This window comes from Thalassophryne amazonica, chromosome 13, assembly GCF_902500255.1.
Source record: "Thalassophryne amazonica chromosome 13, fThaAma1.1, whole genome shotgun sequence".
NCBI lineage: Eukaryota > Metazoa > Chordata > Actinopteri > Batrachoidiformes > Batrachoididae > Thalassophryne > Thalassophryne amazonica.
In genome coordinates, this window is record NC_047115.1 from 7,635,662 (window position 1) to 7,654,678 (window position 19,017).

Below are 19,017 nucleotides of genomic sequence, written 5' to 3' on the forward strand. Positions count from 1 at the left end.
TTATGACCGCCATTGTGTAAATCAAAGATTACAACAGGCAATACAATGAGAGAATAGTAATAATACTGCAGCCTAAATGCTTTTATAGGGCCATTTAGCTCCACAAAATTAATACATATAATGCAACAAACGCTCGGATGACTTTCCATGTGTCCAGTTCTTGATACTCAGTTGTATAATATAATAATTCAAATGAGTTGTAATGCTTTGGTGAATTAACTGATCTTGCCGATGAACTCTTTTATTCCATTTACGCTGTTATACCCAACTATAATTTCAAAGATATGCAGGCTGGAAGCTTACTTACTGTCCTTACCTTAGCACCATTAGCACCAGGTTAGCACTAATTTGCAAGTAGTTTTAGCATGTTTAGTCCACCAGTGCAAAAGGTCAGAAGGCAATACGACAGTTATATGTTTTAATACAGACACCCAAACTACCTGTGATGACAACCACCATCTATGTTGTGTGTTGGGGGGTTTGGCTGGATGTTTTTGTGTTGTTTTCTTTTCTTTGCTCTCCAGGTGGTATGCAAACTGGTTTTTGTCTGTGGAGAAGGTGCTGGCAGAAGAGTCCTTCACCCTCATCAGCATTATTAGCTGCACCTGTGGAGGATGTTCACGTGCAGGCCTAATGACTTGCAGCACCTGTGGATGATGCTCACGTGCAAACTTAAAGACTTTCAGCTGAAGCAGATAATGAGACGGCGTTCTGCATTTAAGCCATGAGTGGTTCAAGCAGAATTGCCGGGAACTCGACCTTGTGACGTTCGTTTGTGAGACGCTGAGGACCGCGCCAGGGTTTGACACATCATGCCTGTGAAGGAGGACGGGTGAGGGACACATGCTGTCAGCACACATCAGAGGTGATTATTGTCTGAATGATCGTTAATAGTAATTTGGCATTCTGTTACGCAGTATATTTGAACATTGATGAGAATTGTGCAGTTTTGCTTCTCACTGCCGTGGCGTACGGAATGATGATCCTCCACCTGTTGTGAGAAGCTGCTCATTTGCTGATAGTGTGTGCCTCTGAAGGATATTTGCTGTAGCTCTGTTGACTTACCTCACCTTTTCCATCCTTCACAGAGTCAGTTTGTCGTGTCCACCTGGGGGGTGTTTGGCGGTGAATCTGAGTCCAGAAGCGCCAAGGCTTCGATCCATTTGGGCGCTGGAGAGCGCACCGTCCTTCACTCCGCCAGACAAACCAAATATTTATGTTATGTATTTACACTAATTATTGCACTGGAGGGGAAATAAAATCATTTTGTTTGTGGAACCGCTTTCTGGTTATTTAGCACTGGGTTCGGTCAGACGTTGGTCCGCTCCTCAACCTGCGTCTGCACATAACAATCTAGCCAACAAAAATGTGTGTTAATAAAACACCCAAACCAAAGTTAGTCTATTAGCCATAACTTCATTTGTTTGTGAACTGTGAGATGGGAGGCATGTTTTAACTTCATTCATCCTGCCTATGTTACATTTATGGGTCAGACAGGAGTCTGGCATACTCAAGTACTGTCAAGATTGTGATATATGGGGCTGCCCTATACTAGGTTCAAAACATGTCATTAGAAAACCTATGGATGATATCAAGAAGGGTTTGCAAGATATTAACAAAAGCCCATTTTAAGTCCTTTAATCTAATTTGGTAATCCCTTGCATTTCTGTGGAGACTAACTTTGTTGTACAACTTGTGACATCGCTGGGACGTTTTCCAGAAGCATCACAGTTGCACTAGTTATCCTATGGGTAGGCTATGTAGACTGTGGTGATGCTACAGTTATATTGCACTATCAAACAAAATGTTATTTGACATTCATGAACAACTGTGAGGTTTGCATGCCAGTATGGTTAGCAGAGGTGATGATCTAGTGGTTAAAGTGTTGGGCTTGAGACCAGAGGATCCTGGGTTCAAATCCCAGCCAGAAAATTACTAAGGGACCTTAATGCCCTAGTTGCTCTCAGTGTGTAGTGAGTACCTTGTATGGCTATATCACGACAGTGTCATCTCAAACAAATTAAATCAAAGTTTTTTTTTAACCTTAAAAAGGTTAAAAAATAAAAGATAAAAGCATAGTAAACAATATATTAATCATATAAAATAGCAAACAAATGTGTCTTCAGACTCAACTTAAAAGTCTCCACGGAGTATGACTGCCTAACTAAAATGGAGATCATTCCACAGGACCTGCTGACCAAGCTGAATTATTTTTTAAAATTATGTGTCCGCGGATTTCATCATGGGAAAGGGGGTGGGGGTGTTAGTGTTGTACTCTTTAACGCAGTGGTTCAAATAAGCGTATTAAACAGCATTGCGCCTGTGCGTGCTCCGTGACACAGACAAAGTGAAAGTTCTAAAAGTTGCTGCATTTAGCTAAGCTTCGCACAGGAGCCACACAGCGTCACCGCAGCAACCAACCAGTCCCGCTTTACGACAACTGTCGCAACAGCTAGGCTCCGCGGATCCGAGGAAACTGATTTGTATCTGTAACACACAGATCAGTGTCCGCGGACTTATAAAACTTGCATTATGTCGTAAAAAAAAGAACGCTTTGCGATAAGCATTTTAAATACTCAGTAACGATCACGATTAAAGAGTCATCCGGGAGCATATAGTTTCAGCTTGCCACATCATTGAATGGAACCACACTGCCATCTAGTGGATATCCAGTGTGCGTGTGTATTTGTGAATCAGTCGGCATTTGTGGATCTGTGTTCGCGAAAAGAATGTCTCAAAATGACGTCGCAGAGGAAAGCGATGAATGCATGTAATTGGTGATCCACAAATGCTGAAACTCAATTCACAAATACAATTTCCAGTTTTACAAATGTAATTTTTTTTTTTTTTACAAATTAAGTTTTATATTTGCAAATACAACATTATTTGCAAAGACCAATTTACAAGTTACAAACATGAAATTTGCATTTGTGGATATCTGAACACATTTGCAAATCAATGATTATTTGTAGATCACCCTGTGTGCATTTACAAATATTAATGAGACAATTTTAACTCCATACTGACGAAAATGGAAAAGTGCTATATAAATGCAGTGCGTTTTAGAAACATGATTTTCCGAGTCATGTGTCACAATTCGCTGTGCATGATCCATGTCTCTTATTGTTGAGGATTCCAGCGGCTGGAGAAGGCCAAGGGGATGCCTATGTATCACCCAGGGTGCTGCATTTATATAACACTTTTCCATCTGCATCAGGAGCTCAAAGCACTTTACAATTTTGCATCACATTCACCCAAACTCACACACTCACACACCCATGTCAGGGTACTGCCATGCAAGGTACTCATTACAAAACCAGGAGCAAATTGGGGATTAAGCACCTTGCCCAAGGGCCCTTGGGTCTGGTCCGGTCTGGCTGGGGTTTGAACCGAGGATCCTCTGGTCTGAAGCCCAACGCTCAACCACCATCACTTCCCAGACAGATTGGTGTTTAGCCTGGATTGTTCATATCCAAAACCCTGGGTGGTTATGCGGTGTTGTGGATGCGGGGACGTGTTCTCAGATTTGAGTTTCCAGTATAAATATTAAGGAAAGTATGAACTGGGCTTTAAGCAACTTCAAATATAAGGCCTTGTAGAGTACATCAATCAATTCAATCAATTTTATTTATATAGCGCCAAATCACAACAAACAGTTGCCCCAAGGCGCCTTATATTGTAAGGCAAAGCCATACAATAATTACATAAAAACCCCAACGGTCAAAACGACCCCCTGTGAGCAAGCACTTGGCGACAGTGGGAAGGAAAAACTCCCTTTTAACAGGAAGAAACCTCCAGCAGAACCAGGCTCAGGGAGGGGCAGTCTCCTGCTGGGACTGGTTGGGGCTGAGGGAGAGAACCAGGAAAAAGACATGCTGTGGAGGGGAGCAGAGATCGATCACTAATGATTAAATGCAGAGTGGTGCATACAGAGCAAAAAGAGAAAGAAACACTCAGTGCATCATGGGAACCCCCCAGCAGTCTAAGTCTATAGCAGCATAACTAAGGGATGGTTCAGGGTCACCTGATCCAGCCCTAACTATAAGCTTTAGCAAAAAGGAAACTTTTAAGCCTAATCTTAAAAGTAGAGAGGGTGTCTGTCTCCCTGATCTGAATTGGGAGCTGGTTCCACAGGAGAGGAGCCTGAAAGCTGAAGGCCCTGCCTCCCATTCTACTCTTACAAACCCTAGGAACTACAAGTAAGCCTGCAGTCTGAGAGCGAAGCGCTCTATTGGGGTGATATGGTACTACGAGGTCCCTAAGATAAGATGGGACCTGATTATTCAAAACCTTATAAGTAAGAAGAAGAATTTTAAATTCTATTCTAGAATTAACAGGAAGCCAATGAAGAGAGGCCAATATGGGTGAGATATGCTCTCTCCTTCTAGTCCCCGTCAGTACTCTAGCTGCAGCATTTTGAATTAACTGAAGGCTTTTCAGGGAACTTTTAGGACAACCTGATAATAATGAATTACAACAGTCCAGCCTAGAGGAAATAAATGCATGAATTAGTTTTTCAGCATCACTCTGAGACAAGACCTTTCTAATTTTAGAGATATTGCGTAAATGCAAAAAAGCAGTCCTACATATTTGTTTAATATGCACTTTGAATGACATATCCTGATCAAAAATGACTCCAAGATTTCTCACAGTATTACTAGAGGTCAGGGTAATGCCATCCAGAGTAAGGATCTGCTTAGACACCATGTTTCTAAGATTTGTGGGGCCAAGTACAATAACTTCAGTTTTATCTGAGTTTAAAAGCAGGAAATTAGAGGTCATCCATGTCTTTATGTCTGTAAGACAATCCTGCAGTTTAGCTAATTGGTGTGTGTCCTCTGGCTTCATGGATAGATAAAGCTGGGTATCATCTGCGTAACAATGAAAATTTAAGCAATACCGTCTAATAATACTGCCTAAGGGAAGCATGTATAAAGTGAATAAAATTGGTCCTAGCACAGAACCTTGTGGAACTCCATAATTAACCTTAGTCTGTGAAGAAGATTCCCCATTTACATGAACAAATTGTAATCTATTAGATAAATATGATTCAAACCACCGCAGCGCAGTGCCTTTAATACCTATGGCATGCTCTAATCTCTGTAATAAAATTGTATGGTCAACAGTATCAAAAGCAGCACTGAGGTCTAACAGAACAAGCACAGAGATGAGTCCACTGTCTGAGGCCATAAGAAGATCATTTGTAACCTTCACTAATGCTGTTTCTGTACTATGATGAATTCTAAAACCTGACTGAAACTCTTCAAATAGACCATTCCTCTGCAGATAATCAGTTAGCTGTTTTACAACTACCCTTTCAAGAATTTTTGAGAGAAAAGGAAGGTTGGAGATTGGCCTATAATTAGCTAAGATAGCTGGGTCAAGTGATGGCTTTTTAAGTAATGGTTTAATTACTGCCACCTTAAAAGCCTGTGGTACATAGCCAACTAATAAAGACAGATTGATCATATTTAAGATCGAAGCATTAAATAATGGTAGGGCTTCCTTGAGCAGCCTGGTAGGAATGGGGTCTAATAGACATGTTGATGGTTTGGATAAAGTAACTAATGAAAATAACTCAGACAGAACAATCTGAGAGAAAGAGTCTAACCAAATACCGGCATCACTGAAAGCAGCCAAAGATAACGATACGTCTTTGGGATGGTTATGAGTAATTTTTTCTCTAATAGTTAAAATTTTATTAGCAAAGAAAGTCATGAAGTCATTACTAGTTAAAGTTAATGGAATACTCGGCTCAATAGAGCTCTGACTCTTTGTCAGCCTGGCTACAGTGCTGAAAGGAAACCTGGGGTTGTTCTTATTTTCTTCAATTAGTGATGAGTAGTAAGATGTCCTAGCTTTACGGAGGGCTTTTTTTATAGAGCAACAGACTCTTTTTCCAGGCTAAGTGAAGATCTTCTAAATTAGTGAGACGCCATTTCCTCTCCAACTTATGGGTTATCTGCTTTAAGCTGCGAGTTTGTGAGTTATACCACGGAGTCAGGCACTTGTGATTTAAAGCTCTCTTTTTCAGAGGAGCTACAGCATCCAAAGTTGTCTTCAATGAGGATGTAAAACTATTGACGAGATACTCTATCTCACTTACAGAGTTTAGGTAGCTACTCTGCACTGTGTTGGTATATGGCATTAGAGAACATAAAGAATGAATCATATCCTTAAACCTAGTTACAGCACTTTCTGAAAGACTTCTAGTGTAATGAAACTTATTCCCCACTGCTGGGTAGTCCATCAGAGTAAATGTAAATGTTATTAAGAAATGATCAGACAGACGGGAGTTTTCAGGGAATACTGTTAAGTCTTCAATTTCCATACCATAAGTCAGAACAAGATCTAAGATATGATTAAAGTGGTAGGTGGACTCATTTACATTTTGAGCAAAGCCAATTGAGTCTAATAATAGATTAAATGCAGTGTTGAGGCTGTCATTCTCAGCATCTGTGTGGATGTTAAAATTGCCCACTATAATTATCTTATCTGAGCTAAGCACTAAGTCAGACAAAAGGTCTGAAAATTCACAGAGAAACTCACAGTAATGACCAGGTGGACGATAGATAATAACAAATAAAACTGTTTTTTGGGACTTCCAATTTGGATGGACAAGACTAAGAGTCAAGCTTTCAAATGAATTAAAGCTCTGTCTGAGTTTTTGATTAATTAATAAGCTGGAATGGAAGATTGCTGCTAATCCTCCGCCTCGGCCCGTGCTACGAGCATTCTGGCAGTTAGTGTGACTCGGGGGTGTTGACTCATTTAAACTAACATATTCATCCTGCTGTAACCAGGTTTCTGTAAGGCAGAATAAATCAATAAGTTGATCAATTATTATATAATTTACTAACAGGGACTTAGAAGAGAGAGACCTAATGTTTAATAGACCACATTTAACTGTTTTAGTCTGTGGTGCAGTTGAAGGTGCTATATTATTTTTTCTTTTTGAATTTTTATGCTTAAATAGATTTTTGCTGGTTATTGGTGGTCTGGGAGCAGGCACCATCTCTACAGGGATGGGGTAATGAGGGGATGGCAGGGGCAGAGAAGCTGCAGAGAGGTGTGTAAGACTACAACTCTGCTTCCTGGTCCTAACCCTGGATAGTCACGGTTTGGAGGATTTAAGAAAATTGGCCAGATTTCTAGAAATGAGAGCTGCTCCATCCAAAGTGGGATGGATGCCGTCTCTCCTGACAAGACCAGGTTTTCCCCAGAAGCTTTGCCAATTATCTATGAAGCCCACCTCATTTTTTGGACACCACTCAGACAGCCAGCAATTCAAGGAGAACATGCGGCTAAACATGTCACTCCCGGTCTGATTGGGGAGGGGCCCAGAGAAAACTACAGAGTCCGACATTGTTTTTGCAAAGTTACACACCGATTCAATGTTAATTTTAGTGACCTCCGATTGGCGTAACCGGGTGTCATTACTGCCGACGTGAATTACAATCTTACCAAATTTATGCTTAGCCTTAGCCAGCAGTTTCAATTTCCTTCAATGTCGCCTGCTCTGGCCCCCGGAAGACAATTGACTATGGTTGCTGGTGTCGTAACTTCACATTTCTCAAAACAGAGTCGCCAGTAACCAGAGTTTGATCCTCGGCGGGGTGTGTCGTCAACTGGGGAAAAAACGGTTAGAAATGTGAATGGGTTGGCGGTGTACACGGGGCTTCTGTTTAGGGCTATGCTTCCTCCTCACAGTCCACCCAGTCGGCCTGCTTTCCCAGCTGCTCAGGATCTGCCAGAGGGAAACTAACGGCGGTTAAGCTACCTTGGTCCGCACCGACTACAGGGACCTGGCTAGCTGTAGAATTTTCCACGGTGCAGAGCCGAGTCTCCAATTTGCCCAGCCTGGCCTCCAAAGCTACGAATAAGCTACACTTATTACAAGTACCATTACTGCTAAAGGAGGCCGAGGAATAACTAAACATTCACACCCAGAGCAGAAAAGTGCGGGAGAGACAGGAGAAGCCGCCATGCTAAATCGGCTAAGAGCTAGTAGCTGCGCTAAGCTAGCGGATTCCTAAAAACACGCAAAGTGAATAATGTGTAAATAATTTAGAGGTGATTCAGCAGAAGGAGTGCTTTAGTTAAGGCACGTGAAGATTACACTGTGAAACAAATCGTTATCTAGATAACTAGATCAATCTAACTGCGCAGATTAAACAGCTAACAGATACAGCAAAACACCGCTCGCTGTGCTCCGGAACAGGAAGTGATACAATACCGCAGTGAGAGCCAACCACCAGTAGAGGCAAGCAAGAGTCCGAGCATAGTAGCATGAGCATAGTAGACTTAACATGTACTAAGTATACGAGGTCTGTTAGAAAAGTATGCGACCTTTTTATTTTTTTCAAAAACCTGATGGATTTGAATCACATGTGCTTGCATGAGCCAACCTTTAACCTTCGTGCACATGTGTGATTTTTTTCACGCCTGTCGGTTGCGTCATTTGCTTGTAAGCAGCCTTTGTGTGAGGATGGGTGTAGCCTCTCGTTTTTCTTTGTCCACAATTTCTCGGATAGTCACACCATTGAAAAGCCACTGAAAGCCGTCTGAATCTTCCGAATGGTGGACGAGGTTTTGCTGCGCCATCAGCTTTGTGCAGATGAATTTCGCTGCAACTCTTTTCATGGCAAAATCTTCTGTCACAGTGGAATGTGCCGAAAAAGTGCTGATGTCCACCTCTTCTGCAATTTCTCGGACAGTCACACGACGGTTCCACATCACCACAGCGTTCACTTTGGAAATGATCTGGTCATTTCAGCATGTTGATGGCCGACTGGAGCGCGGCTCGCTCTCCACCGTTGTGCGGCCGTCTTTAAACCGGTTGTACCGCTCCTTAATCTGCGTGATGCCCAGAGGATCATCATCGAAAGCCGTCTGAATCATCCGAATGGTTTCCACCTGGCTGTCACCCAGTTTCTGGCAAAATTTGATGCAGTCGTGCTGCTCCAGTTGTTCCACCATTTCCTTGCAAAGAAAAAACGACAAGAGACTCCACCCATCCTCACACAAAGGCTGCTTACAAGCAAATGACGCAACCAACAGGCTGTGAAAAAAATCACACATGCGCACAAAGGTTAAAGGTTTGCTCATGCAAACACATGTGATTCAAATCCATCAGGTTTTTGAAAAAAAAAAAGGTCTGATACTTTTTTAACAGACCTCGTATTTTCTTTTAATTTTTGCAGAAAAAAGAAGGTCCAGGTGTTTAGGAACCTGGGCCCTCATGTACAAAGGCTGCATATGCACAAATACGGCGTACGACCAGTGTTGCCAGTTACTTCAGTTGCTCAGTGTAACTAAAAAAGTAACTAGTACTCTAACTTAAGTACTTTTAAAATTGAGTAATTAGTAAAATAATAACGTACTTTTTCAAGGAGTAATCAGTAATTAGATTCCCTTTTTAAAGTAACTGTGGCAACACTGCATACGACCTTCTCCACGCTAACTTTCAGATGTATCAAAAGTGAAATGCCCGTGGAAACAGGTCATTTGGGTGTTCCAAGATGGCGCCGTGTATGGCTGCCTTGGTGTGCTCTTTTTTGTTTGTTTTTGTGTGTTACTTTAGTGATCTTGCCCAAAGGTGCTCTCACCCTGGCCCGTGCAGTGAAATGCTGGAAGAAGGGTTGTGCTGCACTTGGCCACTCTGACCATGCCATGGTCCACCTGATTCCTACCTACAGGCAGTAACTAAAGCTCTGTAAACCTGTAGTGAGGACATCTAAACAGTGGAATAGTGAGACTGTGGAGGATCTTCAGTCATGTTTGGAAAACATGGACTGGGATGTGTTCAAGACTGCCACCAACAGTCTGGATGAGTACACAGAGGCTTTTGTTAGGACTGCTGCACACCATCACGTACCACGGTGAGGTATAACAACATCAAATCCTGTTTTAGTCTGAAACTTGGATAGATGAGGCTGCAGAAGGAGCAGGCTTTCAGGAGTGAGGACAAGGTTAGCTTTATGGAGTGTAAATATTATGGTGATTTTATTCTTTATTAGTTACATTTTTTTTTCTTATGCTAGCTTGTCTTCTATTGTGACCTGAATAAAACCACTGTGCCTTTTTGTTGCTAAAAAGTGCTTGATAAACCAGTATTGAGACGGGATGTGAAAACATGTTTTTCTATTTTTCTGATGATTCTGTAACTGAGACAAGGCCGTTTGTTTGTCTTAATTGGGCGATCAGGAGACGAGGTCAACTTTGTTTTCTCACTGAGGCAGGGTGACAAGTGCAGCTCAATCAGGATGGGAGGGGGTTTGTATGATATTTCCTTTTTAGGTCATGATCAGTGCTGGGATACAAGGAAGAAACCAAGACTGCACTGTGCGCAGGATGAGAAGGTCGACCAATCTAGAAAGAATATAACACAGCATATTGACGCAATGTTTAGACAGAAACTCAGATAGTATATATGGGTTCAGGGAGAGGTAGATGGGGATCCTGATCAGAGTGCTAGACCAAACTAAGCGTTAACGCAGAGGACTCTCTGTTATTGTTACTTTGGTTCATTCTCTGTATTAAAGGCAAACTCAATCTGAGAACGGACTGAGTCCTGGTCATCTTTCCCTCTCTCATCAATGGACATGCGGGGTGTGACCGAGGTAAATTGTTAAACAATTTCATGTTGATGTTTTGAGTTTATAGTTATGTGATACTGTCGTCCAACAGGAGTCAAGTACAGGTTTGGGAAGGCGGTTAGCGAAGCTAAATGGCTGTATGCTGAGAAAATTCAACAATCAGTTCTCAGCCAATGGCTCTACTTCTGTCTGGATGGGGCTCAGACAGATCACACACTACAAACCTAACCTTTCCCCAGCGACCCTTGCTGGCCAAAAAGCTGAACAGTTCTAGTACAGATTTAAATGACAATGGTACAGTTCTAATACCATCCCCCATCATCACCAGCTCCAATTCCCATCAGCACCCCCCCACCCCACTGGGGTCTGCCCCGCCCCACAACTCCTCATAGCAAGGACCCTCCCCTTCCCCCACCATGAATCTCTCCATTCCTGAGAGGATATCAACAGGCCGTCGAGACAGGACCCACTCAAGAAGCCGACCTGACTCTGTCTCTCCATCCATACTGAAGAACTGTGTAGACCAACTGTTTTCTGGTGTTCACAGACATCTTCAACACATCACTGGATACATGCCATGTCCCAGCATGCTTCAAGACCTCCACCTCATTCTCATTCCCAAAAAAACAAAGAACTACAGGACTTAATGGCTACAAACTCGTTACCCTGACCTCTGTGGTGATGAAGACCTTCTAGTGCCTTGTCCTCACACACCTCAAGGCCATCTCTGACCCATTCTTTAATTCCCTGCAGTTCGCCTATAGAGCCAACAGGTTTGTAGACACTGTCAATATGGCCCTCCCCTTCATCCTCCAGCATCTGGACTCCCCAGGATCCTATGCCAGGATCCTGTTTGTGGACTTCAGCTCCGCTTTCAATACGATTATCCCAGCCCTGCTGCAGGACAAGCTCTCTCAGCTTAGCGTGCCTGACTCCACCATTAGGTGGATCACTGACTTCCTGTCTAACAGGAGGTAGCATGTGAAGCTGTTGGACACATGTCCAACACACATTCCATCAACAACCGAATCCCCGAAGGCTGCATTCTTTCCTCCTTACTCTTCTCCCTGTACACCAACTGCTGAAAGGGGTGGGTTTTGGTACGTCTGCATGTGCACTCAATGTCCACGTTGATTGGGATGTACAAAAGGAATGTGCTTGGATCCATGTGTTACGCACACTTTGATACTTCTGGATATTTTCCTGCATATGACAGTTTCTGGGTTTTAGCATACGCCAGTTTCAGTAGAAAATCCATGCAAGTCTTTGTACATGAGGCCACTGGTGATTCATTTTACTGTATTGGTTAAGAGACTTGGAGGCTACCCATAACCTAACATGATGACTTTGGTGCTAGCTCTCTTCAAAGGACCTTGGGTACTGCTTAAATGACATTGTGTGCCTGGTGGGCCCTACCCCTGCAAGTCATTGTGTTTGCAGAGAAGCTTCAGGTCACATTTAATGTTTACCAAGTTAACTACGTTACAATTGCTAACTGCTGCCACCATGGGTTAGTGAAAATGAAAACTGGTGCACTGTACAGTTTGGAAGAAAAATGACTTGGAATGGAATGGCAGAGAAAAAAAACTGACATGAAGGAATTATCAGTTTGGCTTCTCTCTACCCTCTAAAATACCAACGTCAGCAAGACACGTCTGAAACATTAAAGTTAAATCTGTACTAAAAGCCTCTGATTTGACTTGCTTAATTATGCAGAAACTTTGGGTAAAAAACCTGTTGTTGTCACTGGCCTTGATGACTCCTGATGCTGGTTTGGTGTTGATGCAGGGATATGGACACTTATTTTAAGAGAGCTTCATCATCGTGGAAGCTGGTGTGTGTCACTGATTGCTGCAAGACAGCTTTGAGTAGATCAGATCAATACAATGAGAACATCTCACCAATTAAGTCACAGACGCATTCAGAGAAAGAGAAGGTTTCCAGCCAAACCTTTCCAGAAACCATCAATCCTGAGTTCATCATGGCCTCAGATATGCAGGTAACTTCACCAAACCCTTGTTAAAGATATTAATGCCACAGGTTTGTTGTTTCAAGGTTTCACTAATTTACATGCACGTCAACACATGAATAAATCATGTATTGAAACAAAGTTAAATGATGCAGGTTTACTAGCAATGTGCAAAAAGCATGAGCGTGATCTACCAAGAACTCATCAACAAAAAAAAAACAGTGTCACTATCCCTTTATCCAGTTCTGCCAAAACATTTTGTTGTCCTGCTGGAGCCTGGGCACAACCCTTTCATTACCCGTCATGAAAATCGTCATGCCAATTTGTTTGTAATCCCACAAACAAATCAATAAACCAACAAGAACGTCAGCAAAAAAACAGACCTACCAATTTACTCTCTGAGGGAAAACCTTCAATTTACCGAGAGAAAACTGTTACCTGATTTGAAATGCGGCACCACTCCAATGCACAGCCACCTGAAAGCAGGTTGTTGTTTGGAAAATTACACATCTCTTGTGCACATCTGTTGGAAAGAAAATCTTCATTTGGATGATCACACTTTAGCACAAACGTGCAGCAAAGCAGTTTTGTTGCTTTGTTTATTTGCACCGAAACACTCCTCTGCTGAAAACTCTGTGGAAAGTCATATACGAGGTCTATTAGAAAAGTATCCGACCTTATTATTTTTTTCAAAAACCATATGGATTTGAATCACGTGTGATTACATCAGACATGCTTGAACCCTCGTGGGCATGCAAGAGTTTTTTCACGCCTGTCAGTTACGTCATTCGCCTGTGGGCAGTCTTTGAGTGAGGAGTCGCCCACCCTCTCGTCGTTTTTTCATTGTTTAGGAATGGCTCAGAGACTGCTGCTTTGTTTGATAAAATTTTTTTCAAAACTGTAAGGCACAACTGAGTGGACACCATTCGATAAATTCAGCTGGTTTTCGGTAAAAATTTTAACGGCTGATGAGAGATTTTGGTCTGGTAGTGTCGCCGTAAGGACGGCCCACGGTGCCTGACGGCGATCTGCGCTTCGAGGCGGCAGCGTCTCACCGTTTCAAGTTGAAAACTTCCACATTTCAGGCTCTGTTGACCCAGTAAGTCGTCAGAGAACTTTCAGAAGAAGTCGGCATGAGGAGTTTATTCGGACATTCCATTGTTAACGGACATTTTGTAATGAAAGAACGTGCGGGCAGAGTCGCATGTCGGGCTGGACCCAACCGCGGGGGGTCGCGAAAGGAAAAACACCTCCATTGGAAACCTTAACGGGCAAGTTGGAACATGCCCAAGCTGTTAAACAATTTCTCAGTTACTCACTTGTTGAAAGCCATCAAAAGCCGCCTGAATTTTACAAATGGTTTTCAACATGGAGGTGTTTTTCCTGTCGCGGTGCACACAGATTCACCGAGTCGTCACGGAAATGACTCAGCGAATTTGCGCGCACGTCTTTCATTAAAAAATGTCCTTAAACAGTGGAATGTCCGCATAAAGTCCTCATGCCGGCCTCTTCTGAATCTTCTCTGTTCTCTCACGACGTCCTGGGTGAATTAAGCCTTAAATTAGAATGTTTTCAGGTCGAAACAGGCCGACGACGGCGCCTGTAAGCGTTGCGCGACGTCCCGCTCCGTGGGAAGTCCTTACAGCGACAGAAACACCCCATAATCTCTCATCAGCCGTTAAACTTTTCACCGAAAACCAGCTGAATTTCTCGAATAGTGTCCACTCGGATATTCCTCACAGGTCCAGAAAAAATTTTGATAAAGCAACGCGCGCTGTCTCGAGCAGCGTGTGAAACAAAGGAATTCAGCCGAGAGGGCTGGACCACATCTCACTCAAGGCCTGCCCACAGGGAAATGACATCACCGGCACGCGTGAAAGAACTCACACATGCGCACGAGGGTTCAAGCATGATTGGTCTAATCGCACGTCATTCAAATCCATAGTTAAAAAAAAATAAAAGGGTCGGTTTCTTATCTAATAGACCTCGTATTGTCTTGAGATTAAAAAGAAATGTACTTGGACATTTTTATTCCTATTTTAACTCCTGCTCTTTTCCTTTTTGTGGTTGAAATATTGCCTCATTTATCACAAGTAGAAATTTATTTACATCCACAGAAAAATGGCATAAATTGTAAAATTTGCATAAAATCCAGTGGCAACAAGCACTTCCAGTTGTTATCCTGTTTATGTGATGTTAATATGACCTCATGCACAAACTGTGCTCAACACACAAAAGCTGCAACATGGTGCATGTCAGTGAGAAACAATCCCAGCACTCGATGTTAGCAGAAAGGAAACACTTTATCACAATACACCTGAAATATTGATTACTGACCTCTGCTGTAGTTCAAATCACTGCATACCATCAGTCAATGCTGATCACACACACAACTACAAAATCAACACATGGCGTGTTTGTCATCGACGGTGGCTGAGACACTCACCATGCTCAGAGAATCAATAATTCATCATCAAAGCCTTGATAAAAATCAGTTCATAGAGAAAAAGAGAACCAACCAATGCAACAACTAAAAATCCTCTAAAGTGGATTTGCCAATCAAACGAACAGTTGAGTGAATTTCCAATAAATCAGTTCAACCACGTTAGAGTTCTTCCTGCTCTTTACCATGAAACAACACACAATCAAACAGCATGCTGGGAAACACGCAAAAAGCTTCCATTGATGTGACAGACTTACGTGTTTTGCGGTGGGCATGCGAACGTGTGGTTAGCATCATGGAGACCGTCTCTGTGGTGGTTTGCTCCGGAGTCCACATCTGTGTAGAGTCATGCAACACTGTCGGGTTGGATGGAGACGGGCTCAACGTTGCCGCTCCTATTATGGGGGTTGTCCACAGCACTGCGGTGGTTGTAGTAATGCCCGAATGTCCACGTCCATTCCGATGTCCAGGAGTTACCTGGCTTCCTGATGCTCCGCCCCCTCTAGGATTTGTAGTCGTAGTAGTGGTGGATCGAGTCCTTCCTTTTGCCACTGTTACGGTTCTGGGAGTGTGGTTCCCACCATCTACTGTAATTGCGGTAGTTGTGGTGGTGGTGGTGGTTGTAGTATCAGGACCTTTAGGAATGCCACTTGGTTTCGAAAGAAAAATAGGATCTTGCCCTATTCGGTTAGCATCCACAAGGTCTGTTGGCACGTAATCCCGTACAGTCCCAACAACAATCCACTTCAGCAGCATCAGGCTCAATCCCAGGCCAATGAAACCAATAAGTAAAGGAACCACACACAACCATGTCTGTTGGCGTGGCCAAAGTGTGCATCCTCCCCATCGTAGTGGACCCTGATCCTGGGCCTGACCCTCGCCACGGCCAGTCGCCCCTGAGCCCTCAGGTTCCTCCAGGATCACCGCCCCAGATACAGCTGGCCCAGAACACTCGCTCATTTTTCCTTTTTGTCCGTTATGGCTCATTGATGGTTAACCCTATGATAGGCATCGGTGGTCCGTAGCAGAAAGGTGCCAGTTGAAATATTCCATGGAGTCTGACATTCAATAAGACCAGCACAAATATGTAATCCAATGAAGGAGATGTAATGGAGAGGGATGCTGGAAAACACACAGACAGACAGTCATCCACAAACACACCAGTAGACAGACACACAGACACACATGCACACTCAGAGATACACGATGAAGAACGGGAAAGCTGGCATTGGTGGATGCCAGCTTTGATTAGTCCGCCTTTAGTCCTGCCAACTCCCCATGTCCACAGATACACTGAAGAAGCAAAATGATTGTGGTTCCTTCTCGAAGTTGGAAATGAAACACAAGGAAAAAAAACACAGAAGAATTGACGTCTTTAATGGAGAGAAAGATGGAAAGCAAGAGTGATGGGAGGAAGGGAACAGGTTTACATCTGTGGCATCAATGTCCGGATGCCACTGCAGCTATTTCTACTTGGCATGCATATGTGTCCGCTGCACGTACACTCCAACACAGAACACCGTTGTCTTATCGTGATGTGAAACTTGCAGGGGAGGGGGGTCTTATTGCTCCCCAGGACCGAACCCAAAAAAATACGATTCCTGAAGCAGACTTGTTCCGACAGCTTTAGCCAAGTCAGCGTCCCTCAGCTACCAAAAACCTGCCCCTTCCGCAACTGAAAGAGACGTTTTGTTTTTGCTCCAGTAGACCCTCGCTTGAGGTTATCCACTGTCTGCGTCTCCCAATGCTTCTGCAAGGTTTTCTGTTTTTAAGCACTTTTTTGGATCTGACCCCACTTCTTCTTCTGTATGTTCTAATTCCAGCAAGGCTAAAAATAAAACCAAGGAAGAGAATCCAATTAATGTTTTGAATGGGATGGAGTCAAGACTTGAGCTGAAGACAGAATGAGGGGTGTTGTCACGCAGCGGAATCACAGGGTGGATAAATCTGCAGCTGCACCACGGGATCCTGCTCCTTCTCCAACTGGTTGTGGATCAAATTTCCCCAAGCTGCCTGTTCAGCACCCTGCTGTCTCAGTCTGCCGTCTGTCAACACTGCAGCAAGCACTCAGAAAACCTCTCCACATCTGTTTGAACAAAACATTCCGCTACAGAGCGAAAGAGAAGCATTGAGTCGATAAAACATCGAGAGCGGCAAAAAAGCTGAAATGTTTGAAATACCACGCAAGTTCTCTCAGACTCAGCCCGGGATTTGTTGGTCGTGTTGCTGGGATCCTGTGCTTGTCCTTCCTGCGGGATGTTCTTTCTGAGATGATTACAAAACATGCACTCCGCACCAGGATTAGCCCTCGGCACCGCGGCACAGGCTCCCCTGCGTTTCTCCCTGTAAGGTTAGCAGCATCCGACGATGCATCTGTCTTTAGTTGTGGTCATTCTGATGCACATCCAGCTGCCTCTCTAAGCCGCTGCCGCCACCGCCAAGAGACAGAAAGAAAGAGAGGGAAAGGAAAAAACTGCAGGCACTGTGCGCACAGTGGATGAGCAAACAGAGAGAGAGAGAGAGAGAAAGGGTGGGAGGGAGAGAGGAGAGAAGGAGGCTGCACCTGCTGGATGCACCAGCTCTGGGAAGCTTGCCCACCTCCGTTAGCAGGGAGGGGAGAATGAATACAAAGATGTTAAAAAAAGGAGTGTACAGATAAAAAGGTAATGATGGAGGGAGGGGTGGAGAGACAGAGACCTTTTGCAGCAACATACGTCGTAATTATCATGCGGGAAGCTCAAGTCCCAGAAGGATCAGAGCACAATGCAGGACTCGTCACTCACACACTCAGCCCCACCCACTCCACATCATCAGAGGAGAGAGGCAACACCAACCAAAGGCTCACATACATCAATCCGCAACTTTCCAGGCAAAATCACCTTTTCTCTGACCTTAAGATGAGAGTCACAAGAGTATATTGATTGGTTGATATCGACGGCCAATCAGAGCCTTTCACAAACATGATATCTGTTACTTTTGCAGACATGAATACTTTCATTTTACTGAATAAACAATGCACAAAACATTGTGGCTGTTGGAAATGGTGTCATTATGTAATTTGTCAAGCAGAGGGTGCTTCAATAGCATTGTTTACAATGCTGTCAAGCATGGCTGGAACCCCTATCGCTCCTTGATCACATTACCTACAAGAGACCGAGTCAAAGCGAGAAGCTGCTATGCACTGTCAAACAGAGGGGGCGTTTTACAGCAACAAAAGACAAGGGGTCGCTATACCGCCAGTGAGGCAAGAAGTCCATTTTATGCAATTGCTGAAAAATGCAACATGACAACTGCGAGCCTGAGAGAAGGCTGTCCGATGTAGTTTGCGTGGTTGTTATGTTTATTCATAATAACGTTCATGTTTAAGCTGTAAAACATCAAGCTTCAGTTCCATTTCTTTGTGATAATGATTTGATAATGAAATGTTTGGAATATTGCCATTATGTATATATATATATATATATTATATATATATAATATATATATATATATAATATATATATATATATATATATAAATGGCAATAATGATCCTTAGTATTCCATGCAGGTCTGGTTTTACGTAAGCTCCAGTGATTCAATTGTGTGAACGTTTTGTTTCTGTGACACCAAACAGATTTGGCCAACAGATTTGTTTGCCTGTGAGCCCAGTTTCTCAGGTACTATTTCACAGATTTGTGGGGATGGTCACAGGAAATTTACTTCAGTTATCGTGGCAATCTGGAATAAACTCTCCTGGCATGTTTTCCCCTTTTATTTCTTTAACTTTTTACTTTATGACATCAGAGATGTGATGGAGCACTATAACCCTGTACAGTGCTGCACATTCTCTGCTTACTCATCTAGTTATTTTCTTACTGAAGTCTCTTTTCACATTTGTAAATCTTAAAGTACAATTAAAGTGTCTCATTTTCTCAGAATCAAAAGTAAATGTTTTTTTTCCCAACAAAAGGTCCAAAATGTCAAAAATGCAATGGATGGCAATGTTCACAATATCACTTTAAAGGT

The 19,017-nt window shown here is 43.1% G+C and overlaps 1 protein-coding gene across 1 annotated transcript in view; it reads right to left on the bottom strand.

Moving 5' to 3' along the window:
• Nucleotides 1-17,677, bottom strand: part of LOC117522924 (pro-neuregulin-3, membrane-bound isoform) — a 1,011,312-nt gene extending 993,635 nt beyond the window's left edge. The window contains exon 1 of the mRNA XM_034184344.1: nucleotides 15,268-17,677. Coding sequence (XP_034040235.1) covers nucleotides 15,268-15,997 — 730 coding nt within the window. The 5' untranslated portion in view covers nucleotides 15,998-17,677. The remainder of the gene's footprint in view (nucleotides 1-15,267) is intronic.
• Nucleotides 17,678-19,017: the final 1,340 nt, after the last annotated feature.